Source organism: Cetorhinus maximus, chromosome 4, assembly GCF_964194155.1.
Source record: "Cetorhinus maximus chromosome 4, sCetMax3.hap1.1, whole genome shotgun sequence".
In the NCBI taxonomy this organism is placed as follows: domain Eukaryota; kingdom Metazoa; phylum Chordata; class Chondrichthyes; order Lamniformes; family Cetorhinidae; genus Cetorhinus; species Cetorhinus maximus.
The window spans coordinates 84,304,587-84,325,390 of record NC_135882.1 but is presented as its reverse complement, the minus strand read 5'-3'; the positions used below and the strand labels follow the sequence as shown (position 1 = coordinate 84,325,390).

Sequence of the window (20,804 nt, the reverse complement as noted above, 5' to 3'; positions counted from 1 at the left end):
AACACTACTGTGAAATTGTTTAGTGTGAATAAAAGTTGCATATAACTACTCACCATTCAAGTGGAACCAAAGGTTTCATCATATTGCAACTAAATTTGTGCCATGTCTGAAAGAGAATAAATCAGTCTGCTCCAATGTATGGAGAAACTTTCCCACCCACAGGCAATAGCTTTGAATTGATTTAATTTAAAAATAAAATCTACCTGTTTATTGACCAGAAGATCTGTCTAAAGTCATTTAACACCTAACTCACCCAGGAAGACACAAGAATTACACCTTCAGCCTTAAAGGACACTAAGATGAATGCAGCTCTATTTTAGTAATTGTTAGAATGTGTAATTGCTGATGTCCTTATAAACCAGTGTCTCTTCTGTCTTGTGATGAATAGCCCTACAGAAGTTCTGGTAGTATATATGAAAAATGTATAGTCCTTGTTTATATGTTCACAGATTAAATTTTGTTTTATTTCTTGCAGAGCAACAGCTACCCACCAATGTCCGACCCATATATGCCCAGTTACTATGCTCCCTCCATTGGATTTCCATATTCACTTGGTGAAGCCCCCTGGTCAACAGGGGGAGACCCTCCAATGCCATACTTAACAACATATGGACAAATGAGCAATGGTGAGCATCACTTTATACCGGATGGTGTATTTAGTCAGCCTGGGGCCTTGGGGAGCACCCCACCATTTTTGAATCAACATGGATTTAACTTTTTTCCTGGGAATGCAGACTTTTCTACTTGGGGAGCAAGTGGATCTCAAGGACAGTCAACACAAAGTTCTGCATACAGCAACAGCTATGGATACCCACCTAGTTCTCTTGGAAGAGCCATAGCTGATGGACAAGCTGGATTTGGCAGTGACTCTTTGAGTAAGGTGCCTGGCATAAATAGCATTGAGCAAGGCATGACTGGACTGAAGATTGGAGGAGATATGACAACAGCTGTCACTAAAACTGTAGGTTCTGCTCTTAGTAGTACAGGTATGTGCAGTAGCATTGTTGCTAATAGCACCCCAGCAACAACCACTTCAGCACCTAAACCTACATCATGGGCTGCAATTGCTAGGAAACCAGCAAAGCCTCAGCCCAAGCTAAAGCCTAAGACTAACATTGGAATAGGTGGACCTGCAGTGCCCCCTCCACCCATAAAACACAACATGAATATTGGAACTTGGGAAGACAAAGGCAATGTGCCGAAAGTCCCACCTGCACAGCAAGTTATGCCTCCTCAAGTTGTTGTTCAGCAGCATCAGCTTCCGCAGCAACCAATTGCTATTCAGACCCACCCAACAAGTCAGCAACAACCACAGCACCCAGGACCTCAGCAACCACAGTCTCAAGGTCAGCAGCAGCCACAAAACCGTTGGGTGGCTCCTCGCAATCGGGGAGCAGGTTTCAATCAGACCAGCGGAGCAAGTAGTGAGAGTTTTGTGTTGGGTATAGCATCATTAAACACTTCATCATCTGGAGGAGAAGTACATCCTGTACTGGAAAAACTAAAGGGCATACACAACTACAACCCCAAAGATTTTGACTGGAGTCTGAAGACAGGCCGAGTATTTATAATTAAAAGCTACTCTGAGGACGATATACACCGTTCTATCAAGTACTCTATTTGGTGCAGTACTGAGCATGGTAATAAACGTTTGGATGCTGCTTTCCGCTCCCTGAATGGTAAAGGACCACTCTATTTACTCTTTAGTGTAAATGGAAGTGGACATTTTTGTGGTGTGGCTGAGATGAAGTCAGCAGTGGACTATAATGCTTTTGCAGGAGTATGGTCACAGGATAAGTGGAAGGGCAAGTTTGAAGTGAAGTGGATCTTTGTGAAAGACGTACCCAATAACCAGCTACGGCATATTCGATTGGAAAACAATGATAACAAACCAGTTACCAACTCAAGGGACACACAAGAGGTGCCCCTGGAAAAAGCCAAGCAAGTGCTTAAAATAATTGCTACTTACAAGCATACCACTTCAATCTTTGATGACTTTGCACATTACGAAAAGCGTCAAGAGGAGGAGGAAGCCATACGTAGGGTAAGTATAAAATAACTGTTGAAACTGGTGTTTAGTCTGCAGCTATGATATGAGTACTAGCTAATTTTTTTAAGTTTCTGATATCTAACACACGAGCATAAATAACACGTTGTAACATATAAATGCGTTTGAATGTAAATCAGATATCTGTACTGCACAAACTGTTCAGGGTACTGCAGATTATCAGTTACAGGTCAGATCTTTGGAGCATTTTTAAGATTTCAGATAATTGCCTTTAACTTTTGAACTCAATCGGTCATTTAAGTATATAATTTGAAATTTTTCAAATTATTTAGCTTTATAGAACTGAGCTTGAATGAACTTTCAAGTGAAATTGATAATTAATGTTCCTTCAATCTATTAGGGTTGCTTTAGTAACTTCTAGTTACTCAGAAATTATCCTGAAAATAAACTTAGAAATATTAACCACCTTCAAGCCCCATGGTAGTTATCCAGAACAATTCTGTGTAATTGTTGCACATAAAAGGCAAAGAAGGGAACTGACATTGAATGCTTTTCCATATTCATGTAAACAATAATGTGCCATGGTGTCATCTGGAAGATTTTAGGCAGCCATAATAGTGCATTGCTGATGCTCTTTTTATGGCACTTTGTAAATCTTGGAGTTTTTTTTTAACTGGTCAATTGTGATGTATGTAAATATAATGAGCTTGCTGTGACAGTCACTCAGAGCTAATGGATATTTTTAGCACTAAGGAACAATGAAAGACCAGTGCGTCTCAAATTGGAGTGGTGGGAGATTCCGCAGTAAGGAAACCATATTGCCCTTTTCACTGACTGGATATGCTGTAAAATGTGTTACATCGATGATGTTTTGGTGAAGAACATCATGGAAAGAGTAGAAAAACTACAAAGGGAAGATTAGCCAAAGAACATGAAGGGAATATGATTTTCTAGTGATAATGGAGACCTGACTCAAAAAAAGGCAGGACTGGATACTAAATATTCCTGGACACAGGCGTTCAGGAAACAGAGGAGGGGTGACTGTATTGATTAAGGGGAATGTTACAGTGCTGGAGAGAACTGGTGTCCTGGAGGGGTCAAGGACAAAATCTATTTGGTTAGAGTTAAGAAACAGTCGGCTTGCGCTTACACTACTTGGTGTATTCTATAAGCCCCCAACTAGTAGGAAAGGAATAGAAAGAAATAGAGATACACATTTGCAGAGCAATTAGAGAGGGCTTAATGGGTGCTTTTACTATTCCATTCTTTAAAGAATTATTGTGTGTGAAGGTGTTTGGGGAGGGGCAGCATAAGGAATTCCTGAAGTGTGTTCAAGAGAATTTTCTTTATCAGTATGTTTCTGACCCAATGAGAAAGGAGGCATTGCTTGTTCTGGCAAATGAGGAAGGCCAAGTGGATAAAGTGTCAGTAGAGGAACATTTAGAGAACAGAGGTCATAGTGTTATAAGATTTAGGTTAGCTGTGGGAAAGGACAAAGAGCAACCTAGAGTTCAAATACTTAATTGGAGGAGGACCAATTTCAATGGGTTGGGAATGAATCTGTCCCAGGCAAATTGGAATCAAAGATTAGCAGGCAAAACTATAATGGAACAATGGGCTACCTTTTAAAAAGGAGCTGGTTCAAGTATAGTCGAGGTACATTCCCATTAGGGGGAAATGTCCAGCAACGAAAGCCAGAGCTCCCTGCATGGTGAAACAGAGGGAGATGAGTAAGGAAAAGGGTGTGTATGACAGATACCAAACTGATAATACGGATATTCCCCATTTAAAGTGTGTTTCAATAAAGCACATTTTTTGTTCTAGTGCCACTTATAAATTAGGGAAGTTCCCTGAATACTGCTGTCTCCATTTTTGCTTCAGCATGGTTATTGTGCATGCAATTTTTTTTTTAAGTCAAGCCGCTGCTTTGCTCGCTGTCTCTCCAGACCCCCTCGCTCCCTTCCACTTGGTGCTTCCCTCTCCAGCCTTCCTGATTCTCCAGCTCGCTGCTTCCCTCACCCAACCCTCTCACTTTCCATTTCCCTCCCCTGACCATCCTGCTCATCGCTTCCCTCTCTCTCCCTCGCGACTCTCCCACTGGTCACTTCCTTCTCCGACCCTCATGCTCGTCGACTCTCCCAACCCTTTTGCTGGGCCCTCTCCTGCTCCCTTCCTCCTTCACTCTCGCTGCCGTTCTCCCAAGCTCTTGTTGTGAGCAAGGATTCTGGAGGGGGCAGTGAGCAGAAGCAGCTGTGAATCAGGACGGGAGCAGGAGAGTCGAGAGGGAGAAGCATGGGGCGGGAGGGTCAGGAGAAGGAAGTGGCGAGCAGGGGATAAGTAGAAAAGGTTAATAAGAGGATTTTTGGGCCAGTTAGTTTCAAAGTGACCAGTAGCTTTAAAAAGTAAAAATTACAGGTCAGGAACGTAACCCACCCTTTATAACTGTTTTCTTATGGGAAATTAGTTTTCATTGAGCACATTTTCGTTTAACGCACTTTTTTTTTAGGAACGCATTAGGAGTGCTAAATGATGGATAACTGTATAAGTATGAACCCCAGGCTGAATATCAAAGTCAGAGGGGAAGTGATAAAGGAAATGAGAGGCAAAGAGAGTATAAGAAGCGACTGGCAGCTAATATAAAAATGAATCCAAAAGCCTTCTACAGGCATATAAATACTAGAAGTGTAGTAAGAGGAGGGGTGGTGCTAATTATGCACCAAAAAAAAGGGATCCATGCACTGAGACAGAGGGCATTGCTGAGGTACTGAATGAGTACTTTGCACTTGTGTTTAACAAGGAAGAAGATGCTGCCAAAGTTATAGTGAAAGAGAAAGTAGCTGAGATTGGGTAGGCTAAAAATTGATAGAAAAGGAATTAGAATGGCTGGCTGCACTTAAAGTTGCAAAGTCACCTGGACTAGATGGAATGCATCCAGGGATGGTGAGGGAAGTGAGGATGGAAATTGTGGAGTATTACAACCCTCATAGAGACTGATAACTTTTTTTTAAAAAAACGTAGTACAAGTTTCCCAGCGACCAATGGAAAGAATCACTCAACAAGATTTTACTTTTTTCTTGCCTCCATTAACTAATTAACTCGGCCAAAAATACTTTGAAAGTTCCTTCACTCAGTCTGCTGAGTGTCCTCAAACTGACTTCCAACTACAAGGCCCACTCCTGCAAGTCTTTGGTCCTTAAATCTCCACATGTTCCTTCTCTTTGAATAGAAAATCCATTCTCCTTAGCCTACTTAGTGGCTAAAACTGAAGAATCTTTTCCTCTGCTCACGCCGTAGCAGGTGTTTTGATCTCCCTCTCCAGGTCTCTGAGTCTGAGAGCCTGTGTCCAGAAAGGCCAGCTGTGCCCAGCTTTCATGTCAAGGTATGAAAATAGGCATTTGATTTTCCATTGATTTCAGCCTGGGCCTTTTTCCCCATGACAACCAAATCACATGGGTCTGTCTCTGGGCAGAATTAATAAGGTCTCACCAACCCCCATTCCAGGACATTGTTTTACCTTAAATTAAAGGAAACCGTTTTTAACATAACCACTTGATAAAGTGTCGCTTTTGTAGCAGGAGATACCATAATCATCCAATTCTCCTTAGATATAGAGTGGTACCAGATGCCTGGAAAATTGCAAAATATTACACCTTTGTTTAAAAAAAGTGTGCAACTACAGACCAATCAATTTACTCTTGGTGGTGGGAAAGATTTTAGAAACGATAATGAGACAGAATTAACAGTCACTTGGACAAGTGTGGATTAATTAAGGGAAGCCAGCTTGGATTTGCGTAAAGGCAAATTGTCTTTAACTTGATTGAATTTTTTGAGGTAACAGAGGTTTGATAAGGTATTGCAACTGATGTGGTGTGCATGGACTTACCAAAAGTGTTAGTTAGAGTGCCATGTAATAGCCTTGTCAGCTGAGTTAAAATGAAATACAGTGGCAACATTGGTGCAAAGTTGGAGTGACAGGAAATAGTGAATAGTGGTGACCACTTGTTTTTAGGACTGGAGGAAGGTATACAGTGGAGTTCTTCAAGGGTCAATAGTGGGACACTACTTTTCTTGATGTAAATTAATCACTTTGACCTGGATGTGCAGGGCGTATTTTCAAAATTTCAGCTGATACCAAAACTTGGAAGCATAGTGAACTGTGAGGAGGGCAGTGATAGACTTAAAGAAGACAAACAGGTTGGTAGAGCGGGTGGACACATGGCAGATGAAATTTAACACATGTGTGAAGCAATACATTTCAATAAGAAGAGCGATATAATATAAACTAAAGAGAAATTGCTAAAGTGAAAGGAGATTGCTGGAGGGGTTCAAAATCCTGAGTAGTTTAGATAGAGGGATACTGTTCCTATGGGTGGAAAGGTCAAGAACCAGAGGACACTGATTTTAAGATGATTGGGAAAAGAGCCAACGGCAGCACGAGAAACATTTTTACCCTGGATAGGATCTGAAATGCACTGCCTGAAAATGTGGTAGGAACAGATTCGACCTGGCTTTCAAAAGGAAATTTAATAAGCATCTGAAGAGCGAGAATTTGCATGACTGCAGGGGAAGTGGGACAAACTGGAACCCCCTCCCTGACAGCCATGTGGGTGCACCCACCCAACATGGACTGCAGTAGTTCAAGAAGGCAGCTCACCACCGCCATCTCAAGGGCAATTAGGGATGGGCAATAAATGCTGGCCTAGCTTGCAACCCCTGCATCGCATGAATGAATTAAAAAAAACTAAGTCGCTCTCACAGACAGCAAACATGCACACGATGGGTTGAGTGGCCTCTTCCTGTGCTGTAACCATTCTGTGATTCTATGAACTACTCCAGACTATCAAATGACAAAGACCTTCATAGGCTTGTTATATTCTTGCTTTCCAGTTAGATCTGTTCAGTTCTCATATTGGATAGCGTTACAATCTGGTTAGGGACCAGTAAGGTTAAAGTAGATGAAATTTGAAATCCCAGGTATTTACTGAGAGAAGAAAGCCACAAGATTCCACGGTTTTAAACAAACTGAAGAAATTTCACTATACAAGAGTCAACAAAGCAAATAGTCAATGCTATCTATGGTGCCAGAGGACTGGAGAATTGTGAAATGTTACATCCTTGTTCAAAAAAAGTGTGCAACTACAGGCCAGTCAATTTACCCTTGCTGGTGGGAAAGATTTTAGAAATGATAATGTGGGACAGAATTAACAGTCACTTGGACAAGTATGGATTAATTAAGGGAAGCCAGCATGGATTTGTGTAAAGGCAAAGCATTTTTAACTTGATTGAATTTTCTGTGAGGTAACAGGGGTTTGATAAGGCATTGCAGATGTGGTATACATGGATTTACCGAAAATGTACTTTATACTCAAATACAAAATTAACATGAGGTAAGCATGAATTAATGGGAAAACTGTGGTGGAACATATCACAAACTGCTCATTAAATGGTAGAGACCACAATGCGAGATTCCACAAATTTTCTCAGCAACTCACCCAGACATCAGTGATCACTGAATCACAAAAATTCTTAACTCTTGTCTTCCTCACAAGGAATTTCAGCTCCTCTCCTTCAAAGAGAGTGTTTTTGGAGCAGCTTGTGGTGGAGCCCACTAGGGAACAGGCAATTGTAGATTTAGTGACATGAAATGAGACAAATTTAGGAGGAAGTGACCATAATATGATAGAATTTACCCTCCAATTTGAGAAGAAAAAGCTGGAATCAGATGTAACGGTATTACAGTTAATTAAAGGCAACTACAGAGGCATGAGGGAGGAACTGGCCAGAATTGACTGGGGGATGAGCCTAGCAGGAAAGACAGTGGAACAGCAATGGCAGGAGTTTCTGGGAGTAATTTGGGGGACACAGCAAAAATTCATCCCTAGGAAGAAGAAGCATACTAAAGGGAGGACGAGGCAACTGTGGCTGACAAGGGAAGTCAAGGGCAGCATAAAAGCTAAAGAGAAAGCATACAATGCGGCGAAGTGCAGTGGGAAACCAGGGGATTGGGAAGCCTACAAAGACCAACAGAGGACAACTAAAAAAGAAATAAGGAGGGAGAAGATTAAATATAAGGGTAAACTAGCCAGTAATATAAAAGAAGATTGCAAGAGTTTTTTTAGATATATAAAGGGTAAGAGAGAGGCAAAAGTGGACATTGGGCCGCTGGAAAATGACACTGGAGAAGTAGTAGTGGGGAACAAAGAAATGGCGGAGGAACTGAATAGGTACTTGGCGTCAGTCTTCACACTGGAAGACACGAGTGACATCCCCAAAGTTCAAGAGAGTCGGGGGGCAGAGGTGAGTATGGTGGCCATTACCAAGGAGAAGGTGCTAGGAAAACTGAAAGGTCTGAAGGGGGATTAAATCACCTGGACCGGATGGGTTACACCCCAGAGTTCTGAAGGAGATAGCTGAAGAGATAGTGGAGGCGTTAGTGGTGATCTTTCAGGAATAACTGGAGTCAGGGAGGGTCCCAGAGGACTGGAAAATTGCTAATTTAACCCCCCTGTTTAAGAAGGGAGTGAGGCAAAAGACGGGAAATTACAGGCCGATTAGCCTGACCTCGGTCGTTGGTAAGATTTTAGAGTCCATTATTAAGGATGAGATTTCAGAATACTTGGAAGTGCATGGTAAAATCGGGCAAAGTCAGCATGGTTTCATCAAGGGGAAGTCATGCCTGACAAATCTGTTAGAATTCTTTGAGGAGGTAACGAGTAGCTTAGACAAAGGAGAGCCAATGGATGTTATCTACTTGGACTTCCAGAAGGCCTTTGACAAGGTGCCGCACAGGAGGCTGCTCAGTAAGATAAGAGCCCGTGGTGTTAAAGGCAAGGTACTAGCAAGGATAGAAAATTGGCTGTCTGGCAGGAGGCAGAGAGTGGGGATAAGGGGGTCCTTCTCAGGATGGCGGCCAGTGACTAGTGGAGTTCCACAGGGGTCAGTGTTGGGACCACAACTTTTCACTTTATACATTAATGATCTAGATGAAGGAACTGAGAGCATCCTGGCTAAGTTTGCAGATAATACAAAGATAGGTGGAGGGACAGGAAGTATTGAGGAGGCAGGGAGGCTGCAGAAGGATTTGGACAGGTTAGGAGAATGGGCAAAGAAGTGGCAGATGGAATACAATGTGGGGAAGTGTGAGGTCATGCACTTTGGTAGGAAGAATAGAGGCATAGACTATTTTCTAAATGGGGAGAGAATTCAGAAATCTGGAGTGCAAAGGGACTTGGGAGTCCTAGTCCAGGATTCTCTTAAGGTTAACTTGTAGGTTGAGTCGGTAGTTAGGAAGGCAAATGCAAAGTTGGCATTTATTTCGAGAGGACTAGAATATAAAAGCAGGGATGTGCTGCTGAGGCTTTATAAGGCTCTGGTCAGACCACATTTAGAATATTGTGAGCAATTTTGGGCCCTGTATCTCAGGAAGGATGTGCTGGTCCTGGAGAGGGTCCAGAGGAGGTTCACGAGAACGATCCCAGGAATGAAAGGCTTAACATATGAGGAACGTTGGAGGACTCTGGGTTTATACTCGATGGAGTTTAGAAGGATGAGGGGGATCTGATTGAAACTTACAGAATACTGAAAGGCCTGGATAGAGTGGACGTGGGGAAGATGTTTCCATTAGTAGGAGAGACTAGGACCCGAGGGCACAGCCTCAGAGTAAAGGGAAGACCTTTTAGAACAGAGATGAGGAGAAACTTCTTTAGCCAGAGAGTGATGAATCTATGGAATTCATTGCCACAGAAGGCTGTGGAGGCCAGGTCATTGAGTATTTAAGACCGAGATAGATAGGTTCTTGATTGGTAAGGGGATCAAAGGTTACGGGGAGAAGGCAGGAGAATGGGGTTGAGAAACTTATCAGCCATGATTGAATGGCGGAGTAGACTCGATGGGCCGAATGGCCTAATTTCTGCTCCTACGTCTTATGGTCTTATGATCCCCAACCAACAGCAGTTCTTCTCCACCCAAGTTCCAGGGGCACAATCCTCATCAAAATGTGCACTGTTCCTTATCTCTGTCCGATCTCCCAAATCTAGTCTTCCTGGCCTTTTTAGCTAAGCCAATCTATTTCTGAGACTGGGTCCCAGAACAACTATGTTAGCCAGGGTACACTCCAGCGTCTAAACACAAGCATGCTCCCAGCTCCTCAGCCACACTGCTGCCAACAACTGCTGTTCATCTTCCAGCTAACTAGCAGCTCCAGGGCTTCTCTGAGCCCCAAAACCCCATCTGAGCTGTTACCAATAACTAGAGCTTCACTGAGCTATCAACTGCTCCTGGGCTGTTCTGCACCCTGGCTCCCCACCCCCACGGGCTCCTCTGCACCCTAGCTCTCTTCTCACCCCCTCCCCCCATGGGCTGCTCCATGCCTCAGCTCCCCCCACTAGCCCATAGTCAGGTTTTTGCTCCAGGAGCTAGTTATCTGAGCAATATTCTTTTGTTCCACTTAATAGTAATTGACTAACAATTCAAATGCATCGATAAAATGTCAGGCCCAGGCTCTGCAGCTTCACTTAGACTCACTGCTATTGCACATTTCTCCACCGATTCGAGCACTTTTTCATTGGCTTCATGCTGGTACTATTTACCCTTCATGGCCTCATTGTGTTGCCCCCTTTCCTTCCTATGTTTGTTCCTCTTTGTGCTATCCCAGTTTCTCGAGCACTACCTGAATCAAATGCTGCTGTAACTCGAGCTCTTTTATTGGCTGCCAGTCTTGAGATCAACCACCTTAGGTTTAAACTTTTTTTCATAAATGTTCTTTTTACTGTCAAATTTTAACTCCTTTAAGTAGACCTCATCAGTGGAACCCTGGTAGTTGTCAGAGATTATTATAAATTTAAGTTTGCTGTAGATACCCTCTGGGATTCCGTTACGTTAATCACTCTCAAGTGATCTCACTATCTCATTTTTATAGGAATTAATTCACAGTACAACACTATATGTACTTACATCAATACATAGGAAGATCATTACTAGACTAAGGGTAGATCCTCTGCTCATTTCTCCATGCCTCATGATCTTCTGCTTTCTCCTTCTGTTGCTGGTAGGAGCCTCCCATTTTCAGTTTCAAGTTGTCTAGCATAATTCTCTTTCTACCTCTTGGTTTCCATTACTCCAGGCTTCCTTTAGTCATCTCCTTCAGCAAGCTCTCATACCTTAGAATATGGCCAAACAAAGTCAGTTGATACCCAAAACTGAAACAAAATGGGCATCTGTGGTTAGTTAGACTTTCCCTTGCACAATTTGCTTTTAATTTTGCGTGGCAAGTTGCTGAAAGTGCAAGTCAGTAATGTCACAGTGAGGAAACTGCATTTGAGACCTTATTGAACAGTGCAATCATGTATCTCAATCAAATTTAAGGATTGTGAAATTAACAGCACAAGGGCCAAGAAAGAAGTCTAAACTAGAGTAGGTGAGTCCAATGTCAAATCAGGTACAGAAAAAGAAATAAGGAGGGAAATCAAGATTGAATTGAAAGAAACAGAATAAACTTTTTTTTTTAAAGTTACAATTTTAATATCTCCAACAACCATTAAAACCCGAAGGAATAAGACTTTCACAATTGTGATACTTAATTTTCCATGCCAAAGAGGTTGTTTGGCATTAATTAACACAGATCATGTTATTAAAAGAATATTTAGACTGAAATGGCAAGACTTGACTTTCTCTGGGGAGTTTAGTTTGTACCTACCAAGTAAATGCAGCATCATAATGCATTACAATGGTGAAGCAGACAGTAAGATGCAACTTCTGGATATTTGAGTTTAACAGCATATCCCCCATTTGCCTGAAGTTGTCATATTATTGTGCAGAGATAACGGTGAGTGCCATTAACCTCACTGTTACTTTGCTGTGGAAATCTGGGTCAATGTTCATCATAAATTATAACGAAGGATTAAATTAACCTATATTTTTAAAATTTTGATTAACCCATTATGGATTTGCAACATTTATTCAAGATCTAAATCCTTCAGCTCCTTTTGTAAGAGGAGATTCTATACTATTCCGACCTCTGCACTTTCTTAAGGCCAGCCATTTATTTTTGTATCCACATGCTGAGTGGTTATGGAATCATTAATTATAATAATAATTGCATTGGGTTGATTATCACAGTATTAATGGAATTAAGCAGATGTGGATTATTTCTTTTTCTGTTCTCTTTTTCTATGCCTTATTTTGTTATATATTTAACTTTTCTTTTCTCATGGAGTTCTATTTAGTTTTGGAGTAAGGAGCCAAATTGCCTGAACTCAGCCCTTGGCTGAAAAAATGCAATTTGCATCTTACTTTGTATTTGGGAAGTATTATTAGTGATCTAGTTAGCCTATACTGTAAACGGTTCTCTCTTCAGGTGTTGACCGTCCCTCCTTCATCTGCCGTCATCAACCCTCTCCTCAGAAAACTAATCCTTGACCCCACTGTCCTTGCCCTCCACTACCATCCTATCTCCAATCTTCCTTTCCTCTCCAAAATCCTCTACTATCTTCCTGGAACTCCAAGTTTGAATCCCTTCAATCAGGTGTCTGTCTCTGCCACAGTATCAAACAGCTCTTATCAAAGTCAAAAATGGCATCCTTTGTGACTGTGACAAAGGTAAATTTTTTCTCCTCCTCTTTCTCGACCTGTCTGTAGCCTTTGACGTGGTTGATCACAGCATCCTCCTCCAATTTCTCTCCACTGTTGTCCATTTGGATGGGATCATCCTCACCTGGTTCTATTCTTGTCTATCTAATCATAGCCAGGGAATCACTTGCATTGGCTTCCCTTCCTGCAAATGCACTGTTACCTCTAGTGCCCACAAGAGTCGATCCTTAGCCCCTTCCTATTTCTCATCTACATATTGCCCCCTGGTGACATCGTCCAAAGGCACAGTATTAGTTGCCACATGTTCACTGTCGAACCCCAACTTTATTTCACCACTTTTTTTGACTCCTATTATTGATAAATTATCAGACGACTTTCCTGACATTCGGCCTTTTCCCATCTCTGTAACATTGCCTGACTTCACCCCTGCCTCAGATCATTTGCTGCTGAATCCCTCATTTATGCATTCATTGCCCCTGGACTCAACAATTCCAATACACCCTTGGATAGTCTCCCACATTCTACCGTAAACTTGAGATCATCCAAATCTCTGCCCATGCCTTAACTTGCATAAAGTCCCGCTCTACTATCAGCCCTGTGCTCGCTGACCTATATTAGCTACTGGTCAAGCAATATCTTGATTTTAAACTTCTCATCCTTGTTTTACAAATCCCTCCATGGCCTTGCCCCTTCCTATCTCTGTAATCTCTGCTAGCCCCACAACCCGCTGAGATATCTGCTCTCCTCTAATTCTGGTCTCTAGTGCATCCCCAGTTTTAGTTGCTGCACCAATGATAGCTGTTCCTTCAGTTGCCTAGGCCCCAAGCTCTGGGATAGTCTCTCTATACCTCCCTGCCTCTCTACCACACTTTCCTCCTTAAACCCTACCTTTTTGACCAGGCTTTTGGTCATTTGACTTTCTCCTTATGTGGCTGGGTGTCATTTTTTTGTTTTATAATGCTCCTGTGAAGCACCATGGGATGTTTCATTATATTAAAGGCACTATATAGATATAGTTAACCTTTTTATATTTTCCATCTTTCATCCAACACTTAAGTGAAAAGCAAAAGACAGGTGGCAGCCCAGTTAGAAAGACTTTCAAAGCTGAGCTGTTTTATCAAATGTGTTTATAAGATTGAACCGTCCTTTCCGTGATCCACGTTTGCTTGACTCACTGTGTACAGTATTATGCCCTCCATGCTTTTGATTTTATAGTGTAAAACAAAAACCTGAAAACATTTTCATACAGAGGATGTAGTGGCCCTACTCTTAATCCTAGTACTATTTCCATTTGGAATTGTATTTTTGTAACGTTATGTTGTCTTTGTTTCTGCTCTCTAACTTTTGAACTTTACACTGGAACTGGTTCACCCACTACAGCCTGAAAAATAGTGGCAGTGGGTCAGGTGCTTTTCAGAAGAACGCTGCATGGAGAACAGTGGAATTTTATTGAATTATGCTGCTCTTAAACCTGGATTTCAGTTTATCCAGCTCATGGCAGTATGAATTATATTTCAGAGCTAATGTGATATTGCCGTTGCAAAATGAAGTTTTGTTGAAGTGCAAAACACAAAAATACAGATATTTTTCTGTGCTGTTTTTACAGGAGCGGAACAGAAGCAAATAGTAACTGAAAGGACAGGCTGTACCAGAGTTACAACACTAATGTCACGAACCTTGGAAATTTACTATTATCTTCCAGGAACCATGGTTATTGGAACTTTACTGCTCAAGGCAACCTCTTTTGAACACTTGAACACGAGATTGGCTTTCCCTGTTGGTTCTCATTGCTGCATTTGCCCTTATACTGTTATCTCACAAAACACATTTGAGCGCTATATGTCAAGCACTTTTTGCCTTCCTAAAGCTTTTTATCAATAACTGCTGTCTTTCTAAACTCAACCTCTTAGTTGAAATCCAGAAATTGAATGAATGTGAGAAACCAATTAATCTTTTTTTGGATTTGTTTAATACTAACAATTAACGAGTGTAGTTTGGTCAATGATCTGAGATTTCACAGTGCTTAGCTCTTCAACCTACTTTTTTGTGTTGTAGGATTTATTTTTAAGTTAATTTTAGCTCTATGGAAACCATTTGGATATCATGTAATTTTTAGTTCGAACTAATAAATCCAATATAATACCTGTGTGAAAACTATTGTAGTAAATAAAGCAAATAAATGGAATTAATATTTTGCCAAATGTGAAACAAACCAGAAGTTATGCAAGGTTCTTTCCCCAAATTATTCCTGGTTTTGAAATATAGTTTTTAAAGATGTATGTGCAACCAGTTGAATGCAATGCTTTTTTTTCCCTTGTACTGCGTATTACATAGGTTTCAGAAAAGTGCATTTGTCTATGGAGGAGATGCTAGATGTTTGATACGAACATTGATGACACTGTCCTAAGTAAATGTACCTCGGTTTGATTTAACTTTTTAGACTTCTGTAATGTCTTTTAAATACAACTTCCTAGCTTTGAATGTTTGCCTTTCTGGCAGATTACTATCATGGAAGTGGAAAATTTTCTCCTCTAGGTGATTCACTAGCTTAATAAATCCAATACTTGTTTAGCAGGTGTTATGGCATGAGTTAATTTACAATGTTTCACACTTTCATACTTCTGAAAACTACTTCACAGGAAATCAACCAATTTAGGAGACACAACCCATAGTCTCCTGTTTACGTAGACCACTATATTGAGTCTCTGACATTGCCTTAATTTATAATATGTATGTTCAGTAGGTACCATTAGCCTAATTAATAGAAGAAAAATGGATTTTTTATAAGCACAGAACTTAAAATCACTGTTCGTAATTTGAACGCTATTTAAGTTATTTTAGCACACTATTTTTCAATGTATTTAAATTTGTTAGTATCCTAATGTGATCTGTGTGTTTGTAATGTCCAGGGTCAATTAAATCTATCACATTAAGTTAGAGGTGCATATTTAGAATTTGTGGTCCCCAAGTAGTTTAAACCGTATTGTGTACATGAAGTCTACATAATAAATGACTTCTTTTTGCTTTTTAATCCTGCATACATTTGAATTAAATGAGCTAGTATAAAGAAAATTGAGTGTAAGTTAGCATTGATATGTATAACTCCTATGCATTTATATCATGGAGTTCCCTGATTCAAATCTCAATTCTGATTTTGTTTCTTACAATTTAACTATCATACTGACATCAGGTGGTGCAGTACTGGCTAAAATAGTTATCTGTAAAGATAGAATATTTAGTAAACCATTGGAGCTATTTATCGTCTTAAGGCAACAATGCTTTTTTATAAATTGCTTTTAATTTCCCTTGGATTTAGTAAATCTATTTGTTCCCTTGTTATCCAAATTAATAGACTGCCAGTGAATTGGGGAAAAAGTGTGGTTTCCTGATTCCTTTCATTAGTTTTTGAAACTATTTTATTAGATCAGTAGCCTTATTACCCAAAAGCATTGCATGCACTTTTGTGTCTCACTCTGTTGCATGGAGTAATGCATCTTTTGCAGATCTCTATAAAGTAATTATCAGTACAGCTGTCTTTAAATGATTGACAGCAAAAGAATATCCAGCTGGGAGCTTTAACATTGCAGGTTTTTATTGATTTAAAAAACTGACTGTACTTTGGTATTTAACTTAAATGTTAATCTACTTCAACCCTATTTTTTAATTGTGGGTTTGTGACGGAGTGTTTTAAAATTTAAAATTGAGGTAGAATGTTTAAAAAAAAAGTACGTATGATTAAAGGAAATGAAGGTATTGCATGAATGCAAAAAATACATGATTTTGATTTAGAAAACAATACCATTTTTAATCTCTGACTTATTGTGTAAGTGTGTCAAATTTGGAGGCTTTTCAAAATCCTGATGAGAACCCTTATGCTAATATACTGCTGGTATAACTTTTGTTCAGTAAAAGTAATTTTGGAATGGCTTTATAAAACTGAACATGTATTATTCAGGCCATTATCCAAGAAACAGAATATTGCAATCATAAATTTAAATTGCATACTATTTAGACGGTCTATTTCTGATATTTCTTATATGCAACTTGATTAAAAGCTGGCCTTGTGCTATCATACTACTTAAAAAAAAAAATCAAATTGCTGTTTTCTGCTTGCTTTAATAAACCATAAGTTTACTTTATCCTCCCACTCACCATTGGTCACTTCCCAGCTTTATCACAAATTTTGAATTGCTGTTTTATGTTTAATTAAAGATCAAAAGATCGAAGTGTCTTGCCTCATTAATTTATGGGTACTTGATGCTTTCACCTCTGCAGGAAAATCTGTCTTGTGCTGATTGGATTGTGTGAATTTTGTCATTGTAATTCATAGTTTTTGTATGCAGCATATCACATGTATATATGAAAAATTCATCTGAATATCTTAACATTGAAATAGACATGGAAAACTCAGAATTACCACAATTCTTGAGTTATGGCATATAGATAATTTTGTTCCATGTGTAGATTACAGTGTATTAAGTTATAGAAGAAAATTATGATGTGATGATATCCAAAGTTTTATGAGGATGCAAGTGGGCTGAATTTGCCAGTCCAAGGCGGGATTTTGTCGCAAGACTTTTTTCCCCATATATTATTTTCGAAATAATAATTGACCCATACAGAATGTGTTCATGTCTTCATACATTCTGCTGTTAAGTATTTGCTCATCTCAACAACTTACTTTTATATAGCACCTTTTAACATAGTATAAATGTGCCAAGGTGCTTTGCAGGGATGTTACTGAATAAGATTTGACATCTAATGCAATCAAGGCAGTTGAACAAAAGCTTGGTTAAAGAGGTAGCTTTAAAGGAGCACCTTGAGAGAAGGGCAGAGAGCAATAGACATTCCAGACTTTAGGGCCTAGATGTCTGAAAGCATGCCCATCAATCATGGATTTGAAAGAACGAGATCAGCATTGGAGAAATGCAGAGTTCTCTGAAAGGGTTGTAGGGCTGGAGGAGATTATAGAGATGGAGAAGAGTGAGGCCCTGGAGAGACAGGGACCCTAGCATGATAATTTAAACATTAAGGCATTGCTGGATCAGGAGCTAGTGTAGGTCAGTGAGTAGAGTGGTGAAGGCTGAATGGTACTTGATACAAGTTAACATACAGGCAGCAGAGTTTTTGAGCTTATGTTTATAGAAGATGGGAGGCTGACCAGCAGAGGCTGGAACCCCTCAGTCTGAACTGAATTTAAATTCAAGTCTTACAAATGTAGCAATGTTGAATGAGTATTGCTGAAAAAAGACACGTCGAAGCTTTTTGTCTTGCACTCATCAGGACAATTCGCAAGAATACCAAATGTAAAGGGAACAACCATTTATACTCCGTAAGAAGAGAGTGCTGATTGGATGGCAGGTGTACTCTGGTAGATGTGTTTCCATGGAGAATGCACCAGTTAACTGCCAAGCTTTGTTTACATTCAAATCAAGCAGGTTGACTCTAGTCAAGGCATTGCCCTGGGTAATGAACCAGAGAATGGCTGTTGCCTATTTTAGTTGAAACAAGTGCAATGTGTACACATGTTCTTACTGCCTGCAAAGAACAGGGCATTGTGTATTAATAAATGGTTTTGAGAGGGAAATTGTGTTTAACAAACTTATTGGAGTTCTTTGAAGAAGTAACATATGCTGTGAATAAAAGGAACCAGTGGATGTACTGTACTTAGATTTCCAGAAGGCATTTGGTAAGGTGCCATGTCAAAGGTTATTGTGGAAACTAAAAACTCATGGTATAAGGGGTAACATATTGGAATGAGTAGAAGATTGGCTAGCTAACAGGAAACAGAAGACACAAGGGTCATTTTCTGGTGGACAAGATGTAATGAGTGTTGTGCCACAGGGATCAGTGTTGGGGCCTCAATGTTTTACAATGTATATAAATGACTTGGATGAAGGGACCTAAGGTATGGTTGCTAAATTTGCTGATGATACAAAGAAAGGTAGGAAAGTAAGTTGTGAAGAGAACATGAGGCTACAAAGGGATATAGATAGGTTAAGTGAGTGGGCAGAGATATGGCAAATGGAGTATAGTATGGGAAAAGGTGGAATTTTCCATTTTGGCAGGAAGAATTAAAAAAAATCATATCTAAATGGTGAGAGATTGAGGAGCTCTGAGATGCAAAGGGACCTGGATGTCCTGGTACATGAATCGCAAAAGGTTAGTATGCAGGTACAGCAAGTAATTAGGAAAGGTAATAGAATGTTATTGTTTATTGCGAGGGTAATTTAATATAAAATAGGGAGGTTATGCTTCAGTTATACAGGGCATTGGTAAGACCACATTTGGAGTACTATACAGTATTGGTCTCCTTATTTAAGGAAGGATGTAAATGCATTGGAAGCAGTTCAGAGAAGGTTTACTAGACTAATACCTAGAATGGGAGGGTTGTCTTTTGAGGAAAGGCTGGACAGGCTAGGCTTGTATCTGCTGGAGTTTAGGGGTCAGTGTTTAAAAATAATGGATCACCCATTTTAAACAGATGAGAACTTTTTTCTGAGGTTTGAGTGTCTTTGGAACTCTTCTTCAAAAGGCAGTGGAAGCAGAATCTTTGAATGTTTTTAAGGCAGAGGTAGATTCTTGATAAGGGGGTGAAAAGTTATCGGGGGTATTCGGGAATGTGGAGTTGAGGTTAAAATCAGATAAACCATGACCTTATTGAATGGCGGTGCAGGCTTGAGGGGCCTACCCCTGCCTCTAATTTGTATGTAGCTCCTAGCATGTGTAAGCACACCAGACTGAACTCGATTGATCATCTTGAACTGGTTGTCAGCATAATTCTTAGCACGCTCAGGAGCGTATAGCAAATACCAATTGCGGAATCACATCTAATGTTGCACACATCAGCTTTGCAAGCGTGGGCTGGTTGGATATAGTTGGTACTTGCCTATTTTAGGGCTGAGAGATTAGTTATGTTAAGAGATTGAAGAAGCAAGCATTTTTAAGAAGGCTGAGGAGATTTGACAGAGGTATTTAAAATCATGAAGGGTTTAGATTGCATAAAGAGAAAATGTTTCCATAGTTAAAGGGTCAGTAACCAGAGGGCACAGATTTAAGGTGATTGGCAAAAGAACCAGAGGTGACAGGAGAATCTTTTTACAGTGACTAGGATTTGGAATCCAATGGCTGATAAAGGTGTTGGATGTAGATTCAACAGTATCGTTAAAAGGGAATTCAATAAATAAGTGAAGGACAAAAACAATGCAGGGATATGGGGAAAGGGTTTTGGATTTGGAAAAAGCAAGAATAGACTCAATGAGCCGAATGGCCTATTCAGTCCTGGACTATTCTAATGTTTGTGCACATTCTGCCTCTTGGTCCTAAAGAAGCTTCTGACAAATCTTAAATGAAAAATCAGAATAAAAATGAAAGGCTAAATGCTCACTAGTAGTTTGAGCAGTGTATTAAGGTTTATTGGTTACCAATATTTGCTTATAACAATTACAGAATACCAAAGATCTTTGTTCCATGTGGTTAAAAATACAAGTTACAATATTTTGGCATTGGCTTTCACACATTCTTCACAATGTTCCAGAAGTACACCATATTTTAAAATTAGCAAGCCAGATGTGATTTGTGGATGCAGGTTCTCTGCATAATCTCTCTCACTGGTCCTTAAAGTATCCAAGTGAACTCTTGACCTTCAGACCACTTCCTGCACTCCAATATCAACCTTCAGCCAGACCAGTACTCATCCCAGTGACCATTCCTGTGCTGTTCTGAAGTGAACTTCACTGAGTGCAGGTTAGCTGTTAGGAACTCAACTATCAAAAGTAATGTTATAAACCCTTGCTCTTGTTATACTTTCATGCCATTTTGAATTACATAACTCAAATCGCCTTCCTCGACTACTTCCCCATCCTTAGCACTCCTTTCCCTTATCTTCCTTTCTTATCTCTCCAGTATTCCCTCATCTTGTTCCCCAGTGAACTCCTTTCTCTTTCTCACCCCAAGCTCTGGAATTTCTGTCTTAACCTATATGTATATCCTTACTGGGCCTTTTGGTATGTGCCAGCAGCCCACTACCATCAGGTACCTAAGCTGCCTTATTCCTCTTACCTGGCATGTTCCTGAGATAAATTCTCTAACCACCATCACCTGTGTAGTGTCTCAAATCATGGTCGTCTTTCTCCTCTGTCTTGCAATCCAACCTATCCATTACTTAAGCTTTGGGGAGTGTATCAACATACAGGACCTTTTTTTTAAA

General features: G+C 40.1%; 1 protein-coding gene across 2 annotated transcripts in view; it reads left to right on the top strand.

The window, feature by feature from the left end:
• ythdf3 (YTH N6-methyladenosine RNA binding protein F3) overlaps positions 1-15,166 on the top strand; it is a 39,020-nt gene extending 23,854 nt beyond the window's left edge. For both annotated transcript variants that reach the window (XM_078540428.1, XM_078540427.1), the window contains 2 exons: positions 476-2,044; positions 14,202-15,166. In XM_078540428.1, the coding sequence (XP_078396554.1) occupies positions 476-2,044; positions 14,202-14,222 (1,590 nt within the window). In that variant the 3' untranslated portion in view covers positions 14,223-15,166. The remainder of the gene's footprint in view (positions 1-475; positions 2,045-14,201) is intronic.
• Positions 15,167-20,804: the final 5,638 nt, after the last annotated feature.